The sequence below is a fragment of the Cuculus canorus genome, chromosome 15, assembly GCF_017976375.1.
Source record: "Cuculus canorus isolate bCucCan1 chromosome 15, bCucCan1.pri, whole genome shotgun sequence".
Classification (NCBI taxonomy): Eukaryota; Metazoa; Chordata; class Aves; order Cuculiformes; family Cuculidae; genus Cuculus; species Cuculus canorus.
In genome coordinates this window covers 7,041,967-7,061,851 of record NC_071415.1, presented here as the reverse complement: position 1 = coordinate 7,061,851, position 19,885 = coordinate 7,041,967, and the positions used below count along the sequence as shown (strand labels likewise).

General features: G+C 44.0%; 1 protein-coding gene across 4 annotated transcripts; it reads left to right on the top strand.

Annotated features, from left to right (window-relative positions):
• Positions 1 to 18,721, top strand: LOC128853706 (interleukin-9 receptor-like). Of its 4 annotated transcripts, XR_008452416.1 has the most exons (10): positions 3,762 to 3,814; positions 8,397 to 8,487; positions 8,881 to 8,989; positions 9,876 to 10,069; positions 10,522 to 10,658; positions 10,964 to 11,138; positions 11,377 to 11,491; positions 12,534 to 12,618; positions 13,134 to 14,626; positions 16,356 to 18,721. XR_008452416.1 is itself a non-coding variant. In XM_054080449.1 (9 exons), exons 2-9 carry the CDS (start codon positions 8,409 to 8,411, stop codon positions 13,632 to 13,634), a joined length of 1,395 nt encoding a protein of 464 aa, XP_053936424.1. In that variant the 5' UTR covers positions 1 to 130; positions 8,397 to 8,408; the 3' UTR covers positions 13,635 to 16,124. The 4 variants fall into 4 exon arrangements, 3 of the variants coding, with proteins under 3 accessions (XP_053936424.1, XP_053936425.1, XP_053936423.1); XM_054080449.1 differs by lacking the exons at positions 3,762 to 3,814; positions 16,356 to 18,721 and adding an exon at positions 1 to 130 and having other exon boundaries at positions 13,134 to 16,124; XM_054080450.1 differs by lacking the exon at positions 16,356 to 18,721 and having other exon boundaries at positions 14,426 to 16,124.
• The last annotated feature ends 1,164 nt before the right edge of the window (positions 18,722 to 19,885 follow it).

Sequence of the window (19,885 nt, the reverse complement as noted above, 5' to 3'; positions counted from 1 at the left end):
GCTTTCCAAGCACTTTAACTGAAACATTGAGCATCTTTAGAACTATGCCAAAATTTCAGAAATGTTGTCCCACCTGGATGTGACTGCAACTCCATCTTCTGCCTTGGACCTGGTCTGCTACAGTTAACAGGTCAGTAGCACAAAGTTTCAGCGATTTCTTCCGGCTAATAAAGCCAACCATGAAACTGCTGTTTGCACTGTAACTGTGAATATGTTTCCCTCTGATATCTCTATATCTTTGTTTTGGTTAGGGTAGTTGTAATTAAAAGTTACTGTAATACTGATATCAAATGTGAAGACCTACATCTTACGTAGGCATAGTGCTACTCACCCGTGGGCTCTTGGCTCCAGAAGCTCTTATACTGAGACAACCTTCGTGGTGAACGATGTGTGTTTACAGTGCATAATACTCTACTGTGATACCGATAAACTCTCTGCCCTCTCCCCCATCTCTTACCCAACACTTTAACCAACCCCACAGCTCCCTAGACAAGAAGGAGCACTGAAATGAAGATAATCTGTTTCTTCTCTGGGAGAGGTTTTCCATGCATCCACAGCATGGTTTTCCATGCATCCACAGCACTGGTTTGATTGTTCAGAACAGCCATGGACTCTGCTATGTTGATTTGGAACCAACAGGGCTTAGCTTTGCTCATGGTGTTATTACTCCCTCAGTATACCGCTAGCTCAGGGGCTCCCTGGGCACTGCAACAAGATATCAGATTTTTTGGTTCCTTCCCTCCTTACTTTCAAGTTTTCTTGTCGTGTTCTGGGATAAATCTCAGAGGTATCATTTTAGCATGCTGCTACGTCCACCCTGCCATGCTGCAAGAGCACTGCGTGCCCTCCCCGAGGCAGCTGAGATCCAAGCCTGCTCCACTTCCTTGAGGAGCTGAGCCTGCCCTTGCTGTCCTGTGAGGTCTTCTTGCAATGTGCTTATGGCTGTGTGCATATCTATTAGGCAGAAGCATCACTGGTGGTCTGTAATGCGGCCCTTTTGCAGATTCATCTTGCAGCTATCTGCGCTTCAGAAACTACGTTGTGGTAACTGGCCTATAGCTGCTTAAGGGAGGAAAGAAAACTTGCCTATCTCGCTAGGGCCCTCTTGCATCTCAGTTCAGCACACTTCTTGTTTCTATCAGTATCACTGGCCCCAGAAATGCTGAAAGAGCTGTTTTTGCTGTTGCTACGCTATTTGGCTGCACATCTGGTAGAAGGCAGTGGTTTGCTACTGTGTTGGCCTACAAGTTGCCTCTTCGTGGCAAAGAAAAGCTTTGATATGTGGCATAAGTATATTAAAATAAGAGATGCCATTCCCTTTTAAGCAAGCTGTAACAATGGAGCTTTTGGCCAGTGACTTGTTGACACTGTGGGTGAGGAGGAGTTTGAGGTGGATTTTTTTCTGTGGCTCCTGACAGCAAATTACAAATGTCCATGACAGAGCAATATCTAACAGGGAAAAAATGTGTTTCCCCAGAAATGTTAGACCCATCGGTAGCATCGCAAGCCCATATTGTGTTGGGTTTGGGGAGGCCTCTCCTGCTCTCAAACAAGCTGTCTCTAAAAGGTCTCACTCCACTTTTCTGTGACCTCAGTAACCTATAGCATCAGATTCCTGAACAGCAGCGTGAAGCACAGGAAAGAGTTATGATAACAGTGTGATAAAGGTATTTGATGTTTAAGTGCTTAGCCAAGCAGGCCTGCTTGAAAGAACAGTTTGCAATAGCTGCCTAAGCCCTTGGCTGCAAGGTAAGCTGTTTAACCACTCCTGTCCAGCCTGGGTAATTTAGCCTGCCCTGCAAATGTGAGGTTAGCGATGCACAGAGCAGTGGGATGAAGTAGTAAGATGCCAGCAGCACCACCACCCATGTAGACAAAGCCCTCAGATGGCTTTGGTCTGCTGCACATGGCATAGTATTTGCAACAATCTGGGACACAATAACGGACTTAAGATGCTCCCTGACCACAACAGTGTCCTTTTACCAGGGTACTTGATGGGCAGAGGAAAGGAGGGAGGTCAAATCTCACAGATTTCTGAGTGACAGTGTCAGGATACAGAAGCGGTGCTGGGCTATAGCACTGACCATCTACTCTGATAGACTAACACCGTGTTCACTACCCAAGCATAGAAGCAGGCAGACAGAGAAATCTCTATAGTCTATATGAGTCTATCTCAGACTCAAAAATGTTCATTATTGTACAAGCCAAGGCATGCAGCACAGACAGAGCAAGTGATGCTTCTCCTATTAACTATGTTTGCCTCTGCAGTGATGCAGAACCAGAGGAGATAGCAAAACATACACATTTTAGTACTGGCTTGACAATAGACAAACAGTGGATGGAGGACTTTGAACTAAGGAAAAAAACAAAGAACTTCAAGGTAGATGCAACTTGAAACAAATCACCTGGTGACAAACACTGATCACCTGGTGGAAGCTAATTGTGGGACAGGTGTAGATAGGTCCTAGAAAACATGAAAGAAGGGTCTGGGTGGCCTTTTGAGAGCAGGGGTTCTGTTAACGGTCTTTGGGCTGAGTGGAACTTGGGGTACAGGGGAGTATAAAAAAAAGCAATTTTCAGAGAGCTGTGATGTTCTTAACAGAAATACTGCTCTGTATTTTGGAATAGTAATTTGAAAGGAAACCAGGAAAAGAAGCTTGTGCTTTGCCATTTGAGCAAAGCTGCTGCTGAACTCTTGTACCGACTCTTCTGCCTGCTCTGTAGGCAAAATATGGTAAAAGCTGTGGATCTTACACAGCCATACCATCTTTATGGTGACCTACTGTGGCAGGCTGGGAAGATGCAGGAATACAATTTGTCTCTACCGAAGACAAGATGTTTTCTGCTCCAGCAGAACTACAGGCATCTGGACAGTTATGAGGCAGCAGGCGTTAGGTGCTTAAATGACACTCTAAAGGCTGCTTGTGTTTTAGGGGGTTTCTGTCTCTGATCCTGATCAGGATGGTTCTAACTATAAAAAGCGTAGTATGCATTTAGATGGGTAACCATGGATGGGGAAGATCCACAAGTAGATTCTGGGAGAACACCATAACTCAATCTGTAGTATCAATTTGGAAATGTCTATCTCTGTTTGTGTGCGGCCCCTGCCTGCAGCCTCTTAGGCTCCAGAGCTCATACCGGCAGACACATGCTGAGCTTGTGCTTTGCCTGCTTCTCTCGCCCTTCTCCAGCACTAGACCCACATACTTGACTGACTTGATGGCTCCTGGCTCTAGCACTGCCACAGCAACATTACATCTGGGTAACAAAAGATCAATTCCTTATATGCTCCAGGATCTGGGCAGGGAATCACTGCAATGCTGGTTTGCTTTGCTTCCAGAGCTGCTGCGCTGAGCACGGTGCAGCAATCAGCTGCGGAGAAAGGGCAGCTCAGGGACACCTCAGGTGCCTGAGTACATCTAGGCAGAGGCCTTGCGTGGGAGCCATCTCATCTCACATCCAGACAGGGCTAGGAACTGGGTTTAGGTCACTTAGAGCTCTCCTCTTGGCCTTTTTTCTATAAATGTTGCAAAAAGGTACTTTTATATTCAGCAAATTACTTGGCCTTTAAGTGTTAACCCTTTAACAGAAATGCCTCAGTTTCTCCATCACTAATGAGTAATTGTAGATTCAGCTGCCTTAACTCAATCTGATAATCTGAGCTGTTTTTTATTGGTTCTTGAGATTATCTTTAAAATCGGGCTCACTAAGCTCTGCTTTATTATGCCACTGCTGCTACTGACTGATCATCAAACCGCAGCCTCAGCTATCAAGGGACAGAAGCAGTGTGAAAAGTGAAGTTTCCTTTGAGCTGGTAAGACAGTTTAATATATCTCTTCGCTATGCGTGCCGGTAGATAATGATAGGACACATCTACTGAGCTAAGATATTGAATAACAATTTCTTTGCCTATATGTGGAATTCTATATTCTTTCTTGTACTAGGAACTTAGAACAACAAAACCACCAGAAGGGTCTTTGTACTTTTGTTCTGCTATTTTGCTGAGCATAAAACCATGCTATTGTGTTAATTCTAGTATGGATTGTGCTAGAAAGAAGCACCATCTTGAAGAAAGGGTCTGTAGGTACACCTCTCTGACAGAAACAGATGAGCGTAAATTAATCCAGCCAAAATAGGCCTCTGTTTTGGTCTTTGTGGACAAAAATATGCTTTTTTAATGTGTGTATACATACATATATATATTTAGTGTATGTATGAATATCACTTTATTGCAGCAGTCATCCTTTGTAGCATCTTTTTTTTGGCCTCTGGGATCCAAGTCTGTCAAATTTAAAAGTACATACCTGTTGATGAGCATCAATTTGTGCGAAAATGGCTCTCCAAAGATGAAGGGAGAAAGACTGCTTATATGGGGCTTTCTCTGATAAGCTCTGCAGATGAGGAAATCCCACTACTTTTTCTTACTCTGCATCAGTCTGCATGCTGACCAGAAGTCTCCTATGTGCAGTTGGTGTGTTTCTGTCGGATACGTGCTTAGACACTTAGGTGCCCAGGAGGCAGATAATCTACCATTAACTTTTTTTCTTAAGGGACCTAGAAAATATTTTCTTGTAGGCAGGGATGATTGAAGCAGTGCCCATGATAAACAGTCATGCTTAGTAGCACAATGGATCGCTCTGGAGAATGTACACTTGTGGCTAACCTTACTAGCTGCAGGGATAATGTGCAGACACATTATTGCCTGCCAGTGTTCTGTTTCAAGTCTGTGTCCTGCCTTTTGTGCTGGTTGGTGCTGCCTCTGGAGAAGAGAGAAGCAAAGGAAGGGATTATGGCCAAGGGAGGACAAGTAATTTATGGCTAATTGCTAAGATGCGCAGGATGGAAACACTGTCCAAGGGTCCAGGTCTGCTTTGCCTGCTCCCACTGTGCACCACTCTTTGTACCTTGCTGTGGAAGGAAGAACGAGCAGAGCACTTTTTGGACCAGCTCACTGCCACTGCCAGATCGGACCCTGAAGCTTCTGACTGCTATTTTTGTCTTACTTGTAGTCATCTAAAGGTTGGAAACGAACAGATCCTTTTTTGTGTCTATCACCTTGAACCCATTAAGATTCTCTACACAATTCTCTCTCTTCTATCTTCCTTTCTCTATCACACCAAACATAAGTTTCTTGTCCTTGCTTTCAGCATTGCTGACAGACTCTCCTTGTCCTCTTGTCATCTCTCCCTTCCATATCAAGAAGTCAAAGCTTCCACCTCCCACTAGATTGTCAAATCAACTTCTCCTAACCTTCCTCCATGCTACTGCTTACACACTGAAGGTGTTGCCTACAATTCTCTTGAGCTACCTCAACCTCATTCCCCAAGTCCCTCCTTAAAACTCTGCTCTGCTGAGTTGCTAAAATCGCAGACGATATCTAGGCTACCTCTGTGCTGCCACCTTCTTGTATTACTTCTCTCTCAGTGGTATCTATCACATAATTTATTTTGCCCTATAAGTTCTTAAAAGCACAGGCCATATTTTTGTTGTGTGTTCTATTGGACTCCAAAAGTGGAGGTTAGTCAGAACTTTCAATGTGGATTTCTGGTAATACAAACAGTATAGCAACAAGAGTTATCACCTCTTTTTATTGACAAGCAGCTGAGAGCATTTAGAAAATCTGTGTTGGACAAATACTGATTAAAATTACTAAAGATGACTTTTGGTAAATGGAGGCAGCTGATGGAACGAACCACAGGAGGGGAGGGGGAAGGCATGGCTGTAAGGCCTCGTTTCCATGAGCAGATAACAGGCGGAAGAACCCTTAAAGCATACAGAAAGGATGGAGACACCATTGCAACCAGCTTGAGACACCCCCCAGAACTTGAAGTCACTAGCCCACTTCTGGTGCTGAGGCTGGATTGGTGACAGCATTCCTGGTGTACCATTCCAGGGCTTTCCTCAGACATTTGGTCTTGTTCTTTCTGCAGACCGAAGGGATTCTTCTCCCTTCCTCCAACTCCTCCCACACCTACAGTTTTCACAGGGCTTTTCTGCCTTCCCCCACAACTCAGCAGTGTTGCAGAAACTGGGTGTTAAGGCAAAAGCATCAAGCAGCCTGACTAGGGAGTTGATTTTTCTTCCGGAGCCCCAGCTGCTCTAATAGTGCCCTTGCTGCTAGCACTGGACATAGGGCATGCCAGCGAGATCTTGCAGTAGTGCTGGCACTTTATTTGTTCCTGCTTGATTCCTGGCTTGATAATCAGCTTCTTGCTTTCCTCTTGCTGCAGAAAGAACTGGCAGTGTTCAGAGATGATGGTCACTGGTAAGAAGGATGGATGCCTGCTATGTCACCGAGGATCCATTCACCCATCCATTCTCACTGAAATTGAAAAGTGCATTTGCACTTGCCTCATTTTTGTCCCATTCTTTGGCTGTCTGCTGTCCAGTACCAAAGGACCTGAGGTTAGAATTGACCATGTCCATTTGGCTACATGTGGCTTCAAAAGGCTACATGGCCTTCAAAACCTTCGTGTTGACCTACGTAAGAGGAAGAGAATTTCACCAAAGCAGTCATTTTGTTCTGGGATTTGCCAAAACAGCTCATTTGTGGTCAAGCTGGGCTATCATCAGCTCAAAGTACCCTAGGGTAATGTGGCAATTCTTTACCCACAGCTGAATGACTTAAATGAGGTGGGAAGCACAGTGAGCGTGAAAGATGAGAAAAGGCATTGGAACATTGCTAGTATTGTAGCAAGGTTTGCAGTTATTTTCTTGCAAGGTCAAATTAATTGCAAGCATCACCAGATGTTATTTAATGACTTCATTAATATGTCTCTATGCTTGCAATTAGTATTTTCCCCATTTAAATTTACATTTAAACATGCTATATTTGTTCCTAAGCAAGCTAAAGAGCCAGGAAGTGCCTGACACGCTTCAAACATTGCAGAACTGAACAAAGAACTTCTTATGGGAGTGTACCAAACGAGTATCAGTTTCCTGGAAATAGTCTGTCTTGGTTTAGTTCTCTTGACCGATGTTTGATTGTCTGTGTGCCTGAACAAGTTCTTGTAAGCATATGTATAATTCTACCTAGTGAAGCGTGCTCTATTTCATATTTAGGCAGTGTTACTGTATTTATCACAGGGATCATACGTAACCCTGATTAGAATGATAAGCAGGAAAGACTTCATGCCTTCCAGCCTCCCTCAGCTGAAATCAGCTAATGGCGACACTTCCTCTTGCCAACCCCTCACTGAGGAAGGTCTGCAGCAAAACAGGATATTTACGAAAAAAAATCAAAATGAGGAGGTGGTGGAGTGTAAACCAGAAAGATTCCTTTTCTCTTGGTCGGTTTCTGAAACACTAAATATTTTACTATTTAATTTGGGAAAGGGACACCATAAGTAGGCATAGTGACAGGAAAGAGGTTGATGCATGGATGCTGCTGCCTAGCTTTGCAAAATCTGGGACTGGAAGCATACTCGTGGTCATGGAATCCAGCTTCTGCTATTGTAGCCAGCAGGCCGTTTCATTTCTTCAGTAAAACAATCCTAATGGTTGAATTATCACACTCCTTGTAAAGCAGAGGCGCTTTCTCACTTGCTTCTACTCCAGAACAGTTCAGACCCTTTGTTTACTGGAAACCGCAATCTCACTCTATAGGCAGGCTATGCACATTGATCCCCTCCTAATGCTGCATTTGGTGTCTCTCCTATCCTGATACTTCTCTCTCCCTTTTCCTAAGCTTCTTCTGAAGGAGAGATCATAACCCCTGGCAAATTTTGGTTGCTTTTTCTTTTTTGCAATAACTTAGCCAAGCTCTTTCAAGACAGAACATTCTCATAGCCTCTCCTTACCCCAGTACTAGAGCTCAGTTCGGTGTCCCTCAAGGAAAAAAAAGAACCACCACTAAGGGTGGGCAGCAGTGCTTTCAGCAGGACAGCAGTGCTTTTTGCTGATGGACAAGCTCGTGAGAGAAAAATCTATTGAAGCCTTGAATACGCAGAAATTACGTTTGCTCCAGGAGGCCCCTGAGCTGCAAATGTATGGAGGCTGAGAATGTTCACAGAGAAGAACATCTATGCTTCCTCTATTGCTATGGTTTTCTCTAAGCATCTGGTTTTGGTTACTGTCAGAAACAGGACACAGGGAAACGAACATTTGTTCCAACCCGCTGTGGCTCTCTGCTGCTCTTAAATTGTCATCAACCAGATGCCAAAATATACAGGAAGAAGTAACACTCCCCCATCCCCAATCAAATGGTAGGAATTCAAGATTTCCTTTCAGGTAGAAAAAGAGTAGATCCTATGGAGGAAATTATATAGCTGAGTTGGTGCCCTGGCTGACAGAGTCAGGGTCGGCTTCTGCTGGGGCTGGCAGAAGCACACAGCTAAAGCTTCAGCCCACTGGTGCAAATACTGACAAAGCTGCTTCTTCCAATTGCTCTCTTTCAGATACTGTCTGGAATGGGAGGAGATGTGCGGTGGCAGGGCCTCCAGCTGTGCCTCGCTGCTGTGCTGCTCTTTGGCGGAGGAAGAGGGAGAGGTAAGAGAAGATCTGGAACAGGTCCACTGTAAGAAGAGATGCACATGCACATAGTCCTTTTTCATTCACAGACACTAAAGTATGCAACACAAGACTTCGTGACTGCCCTTTCCCAGGAAGCGGCACAGCCAGCTGGCATCGCCAGGCCTGCGGAACTGAGCACATGTTGGGCAACCCGGGCAGCAGAAAAACGCAGCCACTGCCCAAGGTCCCTGCCCTAAGATCTTACACTCATCTCATGCAGTAAAGCGGGGTATAATAGAGGAAGAACATCATGAGGAAGGGTAGATAAGGTGTCAGTAGAGGAAGCACTAGCGAGTAATGCATTTGAGGCACCAAGCAAGCCCTCCTCAGGCGATACACGACTGAGGCTTTGGTTTCCTTCCTCTGCAGAGTTCCCTGGCACCCTGAGCTGCCTCAATAACTACGTGAGTACTGTGAGCTGCGTGTGGGCCGTGGAGGAGCCCGTGGGTGATGGACCTTTCCACCTGCATTTCACCAAGTAAGAACTGCATTTCAAATGCTGTCTGTGGCAGCCCCAGCCCCACGGGCAGGACAGTGCAGAGAAGCAGAGGTGGGGTTGGCCATGGGCTTTGCTCCCTCCACAGAAGTAGACCCGTGACACAGTTAACTCTACCACACAAGATGCTCCCTGTGTGTCCTGTTGTGGGTCCACAGCCTCATGTGGTGTCTAGCACACATGGCTGCATCTCGTGCCAGCTCAGGGCAGCCTGCCCGCCCAGCGTCCCCTTCTGGCATGGGCCTCTTGGCACACTGAGCCTTCCCATCCCAGCCTTCACTCCTCAGGATCTGGGGACTTCCAGAGCCAATGGCTACATTAGACTATTTAATAATAGAAGATTGTTCTTTGGAGTCATTTCCCCAAGATGATGTTTTCTGTCATTCATCCTGTTATGCTGTGCCAAAGCTTGTGACTGTTAAACAAACAAAAAAAAACAACAAACCAATCTCTGCCATGTTTTGCTGGCAGTACTGGTTTGTTCATAGCAAAAGAGGATTTAATGTACAACTTCTTAGCTTGGTGCTGTCCGCTGGCAACTGACTGCCCATCCATCCACACCAGCTGCTTTCCTGGCAGCAATGCAGAGCGGCCCTCTCACGTTCAGAGGGAGCATGGAGCAGGGGTGGGGCGCATCATCAGCTCCTCAGAGGTTTGGTGCTCTCAGCAGGGAGGGGATGACGGAGCCTCCTTCCTCCCTCTCCAGTCCTGCTATGCAGCCAGCTTTACCATTGCTTTCTCTGCTGTCTGCACCAAAGAGGTTCGTGTTCTTCTGGAATGTGGTGCTGTGCTGAGCCGCCACCCATCTTTCATAAACTGAAAAGCACTTAATCATATGACTTAAAAGAAGCCCTATTTATTCTTCTAGCCTCTGGTCAAAGGGCCACAACGCCAGCTGCAAACTGACCGCCGGAGAGAGTATGAAGAATCAGTACCACTGTACAATCCATTTAGCCAGTCAGATCTTGGAAACGGATGGTTATAGAGTCTCTCTCCAAGGCAACTTCTTTGGACGTAATCACACGTACATTACCTTTCCCGAGTACAATCCCTGCAAGCACAGTAAGTATGGACCAGCGCAGCTGTGGGCTGAGGCTCTGCCTAGCAGCTTTGAGGTAGGACTGATGTGCTGTCTAACAAGGGGTGTCTCAAAGACAGCAAGAGAAAATAATGGGAACAAGCCAGACTGCCGATCCCTGGAAACTGCACTTCGTGGACTTCAGTAGGGATGCAGTCCCGGTACCTCTCTATTCTGACTTTTCCAGGATTTCAGAGAGGGCTGGCTCTGGAGTCCCTTTCAAGTATGCTTCTCACCTGCATCACAGAATCATAGGATGGTTTGGGTTGGAAGGGACCTTAAAGCCCATCCAGATAATTTGGTCTACTGCTGGTCTTAGTACCATCCTATAGACTCAGCTTTATCTTCCAAGACTTTAGTCAGCCTGGTGTCATGCATCTCCTTCTGTGGTGTTCATGTCACAAATATTGTGAAGAAAAACTCTCTCTATTTGCAGTAAAGCTCGATCCACCTTTCAACATTGAGAGCAACGTCACTGCCAGCCAGTGTCACATACGGTGGAGTGTGCCTTGGCACCTTGAGGAGATTCTGCAGTACGAGTTGCAGTATAAGGAGTACAGCACACCCTGGGAGGTAACCAGATGAGGCACACGCTGATGCTGCTGTGCTCTTTGGGCACCATGGCCTTGCTGCTCAGCTCAGCACCCTCTGGCAACTGTTTTCAGGCTGAAAGATTTTATATAAAATATCAATACTGAAGATCAATAAATCTTTTCCTGAACCCTGCATTCAGAAGTCATGCATCATCATGCATCATCATCCCTCTTCTTGTATCCAAGAAAAGAGGATTTAGAGGAGAAAAGAGGGGGAAAGGAGTATTTAAAAGACCATTCCTTTGCCCAGCCTTATTAACAGAAATTCTTTGTAATACTTTGCAGGTCGCCTTGAAAAAGACGCTCCCCAGTTCACTGCCACAGATTGAAATTGAAGCCACAGAGCTTCACAGTGGCGTCACTTACACTGCAAGAGTTCGCTGCAAAGTTTCTGAAAATGAGGATTCATACCATAGCCAGTGGAGTGAGTGGAGCCAGACAACAGTGTTTCAAAGACCAGGTACAAATAATGTTGGTTTTACCCTTCATTCATGTCTTTTCATGTCCATGGGAAGGAAGATACCCCGGTAAAACGTAGCTTTTCAAATCAGAACTAGCTTCCTTCAGGTTTTCATAGCCAAATCACTTTTCTTGAGGTCTTTAGCAGCAATTTTCATTTGCATTACTTTGTTATTTGGGGTTCTAACTTGACTTCTAGGCTTCTTATCAAATATTTTTGTGCTGGGTTTTTTTTCTAGATGTACCAAAGCTGTCTGAAAAAATCCTGATTACCGGAACTATGCAGTTCTTGATCATTCCTCTGAGTTTTGGCACTCTACTCTATTTATTTTGGAACTTCAATCTTTCTTCAAGGTGTGTTTATAGTTTTTCATTAAGTTCCCCCTGAAAGTCTGAAGAGGGTAAATCAGGTGTCCTTATATCCCTTTTGCTTCCTGTTTGTGCTACTCGGACTCAATCACTTTCACAAGCTCTTTTGACAACATTGAGACATGACTTATTCTTTGGCTGATGATAATTAATGTCCCACTACACAACCCTTAAGGAGACCAAAGTGCCTTTCTGGCACGCAAACTCAGCTGAAGCTCAAGGCTGAGGAACTCTTGGAGTTAAAGAAACTTAAAACCATGGAACTTTTTGTTAAGTTTCATATGAAATTAGAAGTGCAAGTACACAGCAACGCATAAAGGCAGTTAAACTGATGCAAATGATAAACTACTTGTGATGTACCTGGCAGTAGTCAGTATGTAAAATATCCATACAGGCAAACTATACTGACTTGAATTCAATGTTTCTGGGACCAAGCGGCACAGAGAAAAATGTGTCTCTAGAACCTTGGTTCAGTCACCCTCTGCAATTTTTCATGCTGGCAGAGCAAAAGTAAATCTCCCACCTCTTCCTTTTCTGCCTTGATGAACATCATCATGCGCCATATACATGTCACTCTCAAAGAAAGAGAATACATGATGTCCATATGATAAAATATTTTTACAGGATTGTCTCTAATAAAGGAACTAGGATGCCTGGCAGAACTTGTCTAAATGGAATGAAATTAGAACTCTAACACATTTTCAGAAACAGTAGTTTAGACCAAATAAGTTGCTAAATAAATGTGTAAATAGTTCAGTACATATGAGTAATAGGGTGGTATTAAGTCTGTGGCATATAGCATAACTCAGAAAATTTTAGGACCACTTCAGGCTAGAAATATTAAACACATGCATAGGAGGCAGACAAATAATTGCATGAGGTGTCAGAAAATATGTGAAATGAATGGGCTTCTTGTGTAATCTTTCTAAAGTAAGTGTGGGGCTTTCATCTAGTTAATGTGTTATATCATAGAGACAAATACAGAAAAATTGTTGGTTTTATTTTGAGTGTTGTTTTTTCTCTTCAGGGCAAAAAGCCTCTCCTGCTTTAACATTCCCACGCCAGCTGCTTTCTTTCAGCCACTCTATAATCTGCACAATGGAAACTTTAAGGTAAGAAATAAGTTTCACTTCCTTCTTATGACTCTCGGTGCGTGAAGGAAGGATTTTTTACCCAGGGACTAATCATTCCAGCTCCTGAGCAGAACGACTGACACACAGTTATGCTCTTCTGGGGAGTTTACAGCTTCTCAGTTTTCTGCCTGCACATACTAGCTATACCAGCAGAACTTCTCTCCAGATTCTCTCTCCTTAGAAATAAAACCCCTCCAGTCCTTATCCACGCTTATCACTCCTTATCCATGCTGAACATGAAAGGGGCAACCTGTCTTTGCAAAGCCAAAGCAATACAAGCAGCTTCCAGTATCTTCTGGAGGTGAAATCTTGACAATTTCTGGCAAAATCTTGTGAAACTAGCAGCCAGATTCTCTACTCCATTACTCCAATTCTGCCCAGCAGATGTGCACTAAACCTCTGGATTATTGTGCCAAAGCCATATAGAAAGAGCAGTTATTTTGCAAGTTCCAGCCTTAAGCAAAATGCCCTGAACTTATTGATCCTTTCACTAGGACTGGGTTGGACCTAATGATGCTTGTACCCAACTCAGAAGAGAAGAGGCCAGCAACTCAAACAAAGTGATTGCAGATGGAGTTTCTGATTTAAACAGCCAAGAACTGATTTCCCAGATCTCCTTGAAACCTATGGAAAGCACAAATCTGGTTGCTGCAGAAGAAAACTTTGCATTTGCTTCACATGCAAGCTGGCAGTATGTTCCCATCAGGTATGTAAGAGCAGAAGAGAGAGAACTGAGGCTGGAACTACTGTCTGCACAAAGCCACACCAATGAGACAGTTGGCCTGAAAATCTCTGAAATATTTAAAACCAACCTTGAAAGCCCTAGCATGGGAAGGAATTATCCTTCTCACTCACAGCACGGAAAGGATGACTTCCTTATGCTTCAGGAATCCTTGGAGATAGCAAATGTATCCTTCAGCAGTAGTGACTATTGTACCTTGTGTGACCACAGGAGATCTGATTCCTGCCGAACTACTGAAGCTCTCCAATGGTAGTAGTTTTGTCAAACATCAGAATGATCAGAATGACTTTCCCTGAGAAATACTGCTGCAAAGATCTTTACATTGTCCTCTCACATCCCAACACTGGCTTCCCAAGCGGCTTAAATGGTGACTGTGCAGACAATTACAAATGCATCACTTTTAGATAAATCTTCAATTTCTGTACTTCAAAAGCAGATTGTGACCAACTCCTCTGACTAGCACGCACCACCAGCACAGGAATGGCAAGGCTGACTCCAGCAACATCCGCTGTCTCAGGAGACACACGATGGTGCCTTCCCTACATGAACCCCCTGGCAGCAGCAGAGGTCCAGCAACCCCTGCATGTGAGGAAGCCACAGCCGGCCTGCTAGCTTACCTTAGGAAGAACTAGGGTTATTGTGTGCCTCTCGCTGACCTGCAAGACGATGCTTTCCAAATTTCCTTGTGAGACAATAGCTCAGCACTGCTCTTGTTAGATAGTTCTTTCCTCACTGCAAGTTGGGTTAACCCAACATTTGCTCAATCCTAACCATTAGCACCTGCTGGACTGGGAAGCAGCAGTGTTTGCAATGTGCAAACCATGGTTGAGACTCAAGCATTCTTTGAAAATTATGTACAATTCTTTGTAAAACCATGATAAACGATTTTTGCTAAGGAGGGTAATTTTGCTTCATAATATGATACGGACGACTTCAAATCATTCCTGATTTCATCAGAATTTATAATTGCACTTTTTAAAGGTTATCAGGCAGTGGACCTTATTTGTTATTATGCTGAATGGCTGTAATTTTTTTGTTTTGCAGGAACTAAGCCCCATGTAATACTTTGATTTTAACAAAAAAAATATTCCAGGGCTAAGTGGCTGGGCTGGTCTAAAAGGAGAAATGTGAAAAGCGAGAATAGCACAAATGAGCTTCATTTAACCACAGAACAGGCCACGCTCACTGCATCTCCAGGGCTTTTATTATTCTCCAGAACTGAGGAGTCCTTTCCCTGTTCAACAGGTACAGTCTTTCTGAGCCAAATCTATGCAGGTTTAATTGTTGCCCTAGACATAGACAATCCTATATATATAACTGATTACCCACCAAGCAGATTCCTGGAGTCTTAGTTACACCTCCTATATTTAAAGGGCTCGTCAGTTTCAGCAAGCACCCCGAGACGTGTACACGTCCATCTACACCAGCGCTGATTATTTCTGACAATACAAAGAAAGATTTCATTTATAACTAACAAAGTAGATTGAGACGCCCTTCCCAAAAATGTGTGCCAAAGCAGAGAAGTATTGTAGGAAGTCTTCACCTGAGAGAAAAGCAGTGGCAGAATGAGCAGTTCACAACCAGCTTGTGTGACAGACACAGGAAGTGCCAGCAGTGATTTGTTTTCAGTGTTGTAAGCAAAGGGCTTTTCTCAAAAAATATCCCCTTTCTCATCCTTTGTCCTTTTTTTCTTGTAAAAACTATATTCAAGGGTGCTTTTTATACTATGCCACAATCTAACGGCAGGAGACAAATGTGATGTTACTGTCATTAACAGTTGCTAGTGTCTCAAATTTCAAATCTACAGAATCAGAGGGATGCTTTGTGAAATTCAGATAAATTTTATCTTAGATCTCTCAGATCTTGACAGTGCTTGCTTATGAACATGTCTGCACGGGCTGAATCAGTCTCACAAAGTCTTGTTCAGTTAACAAGGTATTCTGTACAGGTAACATTAGCAAAAGGAGAATGGGAACAATTGTATTCAGATGAGAGTAAGGAGCAGCAGGTCAGACTATGGGAAGGAGAGCACAAAACTTAGTGAGTTAAAGAAGCTTTAAGGACTTTGAGCTGCTTCTGCTTTTATGCAGCTACTTATAAAATGGGGAAAGTGCAAAGAGGAACAGTACCACAGCAAATGTTAATTGTAGCTAGAAAAAGAAAGAACAAAATGCTTCTGCCTTACAATTAGGTCTTTGGAACAATCACAGCCTTATTTTTATTCAAACAATGAAAAACTACATTTTTTCTAGAAAAACAGTGTATAAAAGCTTTTTTTTTCCCTCTCCTTTTGCTTTGTGTTTTGGGTTTTTGGGTTTTTTGGTTTTTTTTGTTTTGTTGTTTGGGTTTTTGACATTGTGTTTGAGACTGGTATAAGGTTCGAGCTACGTTTTTTCTCAGCTTCTCCCAGAATCTCTGAACTGGCTTAGAGGCAAAACTCAGCCTTAAGCGTGATATATATCCTTCTGGTGGAGGAGAACTACCATCCTTGTAAGGAGACATAATGTATCTTATGATCAAGCTTTTGAAGCCTTTCATTTCTTGAGACAACAGAGTGCATGCTATGGGTATCATCTGCAACTCGAATGAGGTGACCACTGTTTTCCCCTTTCCTTTCCTCCTGTTGAGTTTTACCAGTGAAAGCAGTCTTAAAGCATTAAATATCTTTTGAATCACCAAGGAGTTGAAAATGTTCTGTGACAAAGATTTTGTTTTAGTTGTGGGTTTGACTTTTTTGTTGTTGTTTTTTCCTTGAGGTAAATACAATAGAAGAACTACCACTGTATGATTGTTCACAAGTAAACAAAGCAGAGGAATTAATGCAGACTTTTACTTTTCAGAAGTTAGGGTCTGAGAAGTTTGGAAAGAACTTTAGTTTAGCAGACATTGACTACCTGAATCATTACTAAACGTTGGTTTGAAAACATCATAGAAGAAGTAGGATAGGGAAGAACTAAATGTTCTAAATGTTTAGTTTGCAGACTAAAGCACTAAGCCAGTGCTGCTGCTACCACCATCAACAGAAAAGGGGACTAGAAGACGCCTGTGTGAAGATGTATTTTACAGCCTATAAAGCCAAGGGGAACCAGCACAGTGAGCTGTCCCATAGTGTGTATGTAGCATGCGAGCACCAGTACAGTTCTGGTAGTGATAGAAGCTGTATCTCCATCAGACACTCTGCTATCTAGTCATCTGCGTGCTCATTTCAAGAGGAGTAAGAAGATCAGTCTGCGTGTTTATCAACAGTAAAGGTACCACAGCACTGACACAAACTCATTTTGAAAGAGCAACAATCAAGTCACAAACATTAAGACAGCACTCGATCCGTTGTGCCCTCGATTAGGATGGCTTGTCCTCACAGTGTGGCTTCTAATGCATCAAAACAAAAGGCAAGTGTCAAGTAGTGCTGTTTGGCAAGCCGAAACATTCCCCGCAGCCCTGAGCTTCAGGGTTTAAGATCATGGATCTGCAAATTCCCTCTCAAAGGTGCAGAAACCTAGCCTGTGAAAGCAATCTTTTTTCCTGAGACTGCCATTAGTCAATGGCCCAATAAAGCCATAAATCTTTTCCTAGTTAAGTAAGCAGATGGGAGGAGAGTAATTCCAGAGGCAAGAGAAACTAACTTCTTCTTTTTAGTTTTCTTTTTTAAAGTTTGGACATTGTGTAAACAAAGGACAGAGAATGTTGGTTAGACTCGGAGCAGCAGCATCTTACTAACTGCCCAATGTGAACTGTCAGTTCCAGCTCCACAGCCCTATTGCTTCATCTTCCCTGCAGTGCTCCTGAGTCACCAACCCTGTGCTGCAAAAGTCTTTCTCTACCACCACAGGCCTTTCCAGACAGGCATATCTCCTTGAGCCTTCCAGCCCCCGTCAGCAGAGTGCATGTCCTTTCACGGAGCCACCCACATGCTCATCCATCTAGACAGTAAAAACACCAAAAATTTAAAATAGTCTGTTTAATCTTCAGTAATTTAATCTAATCTGCAGATCTGTCCCTGCTAGAGGCACAGCAATTCTGAAGGCAGAGCCACTAATCAAGTACAGAGATCCAAACTATCAGTTCTAAAGCAAGAATCATAATGTTTGATGGCATACATATTTAAGTCTTGGTGATCATAATTGGAAAAGAGGAGAGGATGTTATTTTTCTGCTACCAAAGGGAATGAACACGTAGCAGGGAGTGGATTGTTTGTCTTTAATAACATGCAAGCCAGGATTATGTTGCAACACAAAACTATAGTACTTGGATTGCTTGATGCTCACAGAACCAAGTTAATCAACAAAATCAAAAATCCCAGTGTCAAATCTTATTATTTTAGGGGTGGTGAACAGATCGATTTCATCAACGCGCTTCCTGTTTTCAGTGCATATTCGAGCGCAGCAGTCAAACCGCTGTGACAGCATCGGCTGTAGATATCATGTGCATGTGGCCCAATATTACGCAGTATCACCTCTGTGTAGAAGTAGTGAATTTATGTTCATATGATACTGCAGGCCAAACACAATATGGCTTTCTGAGCCAAGCTGATTCACGTGAAGCCTAATAGAGGCAGTGCCAGAGCTCACTACAGTCTAAATGCAAGCAATGAGTTGTCTTTTGTGTTATCTTTTTCTAACATGGTCTGCCAAAAGCTGAAAAAGTTGTAAGCCACAGGGAAGTCTAAATAAAGCATTAGCATAAGAAAGAAACCAGGGCATCAGTGTGAACAGCTCAGTGAGGACTTTTTCATAACATACTTTTACATTCAAAACCAGACAATAGATGTATTCAGAATGAGAGTCACAGTACTAGATTAAATCACATAAATCAATAGCACGCCTCACCTGGTTTCAGTGTGCAGAACTGGTTAGCCAATCTTCATAATGAGATTATGGTTTTCAGTAGCTTGCACAGCAGTTCCCACAGCTCAACGTATCGCAGTAGGAGTTGCACCAGTGCCAAACACCGAGGTAACACAACACTAACTCCCAATACCAGTTTCTTCTTTATACACTTAAGAATCACATATGCTATTTAAAAAGTCCTGGTCCTTTCCATCACCTTCCCTTATTTCATGCCCTAAAATCCACTCTGCTGCTACCACCAAACTGAGCTTTTTTGCCTGTTGGAGATTGAATGAAATTATTTGATCAGCATTCTCAGGGAGGGAGAAGGCAGGATGCATTCTTCCCTGTCTGGGAAACCTTGGACCAGCTCTGAGCAAACCAATGCAGTGAACTCAGCAGTGCTTCTGGTGCTGGGAGGTCACCCCCAACCAGAGTGACCCGAGGGAAAGTATAGGCTTAGTTTACAACACGCGTGTCAGATCTTCTGCCGTTTGTTGCAGTCCAAGTTTTCCCACTGCAGCAACAGAGTTGCCCCGTGTAACCCCTGTAGACCCTGCACCCCACCGCCCTTCCCGGGCGCTCACGGACCCTTGCAGGGCAGGGCGATACTTGTAACCAGCAGGCAAAAGCATAAGATTGTCTTGTCCAGAAAGGGCAGAGAGAAGTGGCGGTGGCTTTTTTTTTTAAATTGTGTTTAACAAATGGGAATCACGTAAAATTAAAACTTCCGGGGAAACATCAATGCTGAATTATGATAAGGAAAGTAGCAGAAACTGCCAAGGAGCAAAAAGCTTTTGCAGAGCTTAAGGCATTAATGCTGTAACAGAATAATTCATGTGATTGATTTTAGTGAGATGATAGTGGCACACACAAATTTTCAGTTAAACCTCTAGCAGGTGTGTTAAGTTCTGCAGGGCCGGACGGAATTCACCATGAAGTATTTTTTGCAAAAAACAAAAAAAAACCCCAAGTGAACTATAAATAACATCCCAAAGCAGACACTGCAACGTTATTTCTGAGAAGCCACGCAGAATAGTAAGTCTAGAAGACTTTTGAAAGATAACCAGTCCCATCTTTTAAATTAAGGAAAAACGAGGCCCAAAATAAAGATAAATTTACAAGCCCAACTTCGTTCTTTAAAAGGATTCTTAAGTAAATTACTAAAAAAAATTTTCAAATGTCTTAAGTATTAAAAAGCAAGAACCAAATAAATGGATTCATGGACTTGTCTTTGACAAGAGTTTATTTCCAGATGAAGGGGGAAGGAGCAGATCTTACACACTTTGACTTCGGTAACATTTTGACACGTCTCAATGTTAAAGGAACGCTAAGGCAGGCACCCGGCCCAGGCGGCACCGCGGGGCTTGGGAAGTAGCGACCACGCTGCTGACAACGCATTCGAGTCTCACCGTTAACAGCTCCCCATCGCCCGGCCTTTCCGGCGGTGTCCGGGAGGCTCGTCTGGGCCGGCTGCCACACCCCGCGCAAGGGACACACCGCCCCGCGGCTCCAGGCCGGGGCAGAGCGGCACCACGGGTGCGGGCGCCCCCACGCTCCAGGCCGGATCCCGGGCTCGGCTCTGGGCCCGGAGGGGCGGGAGGAGCCGCGGGTTGCGCGCTGTGACGTCACCGCCCCCCACGCCCGGGGGCGGGGCCGGCGCACTGCCCTCCCCCCC

What these genes read in the sequence shown, in the direction of transcription:
- LOC128853706 (XM_054080449.1), top strand. Translation starts at nt 8,409, where the DNA reads ATGGGAGGAGATGTGCGGTGGCAGGGCCTCCAGCTGTGCCTCGCTGCT. An exon ending in TTCCACCTGCATTTCACCAA is followed by an intron (nt 8,990 to 9,875) that starts GTAAGAACTGCA and finishes TTATTCTTCTAG; the next exon opens with CCTCTGGTCAAAGGGCCACA. An exon ending in TGCACAATGGAAACTTTAAG is followed by an intron (nt 12,619 to 13,133) that starts GTAAGAAATAAG and finishes TCCTTTCACTAG; the next exon opens with GACTGGGTTGGACCTAATGA.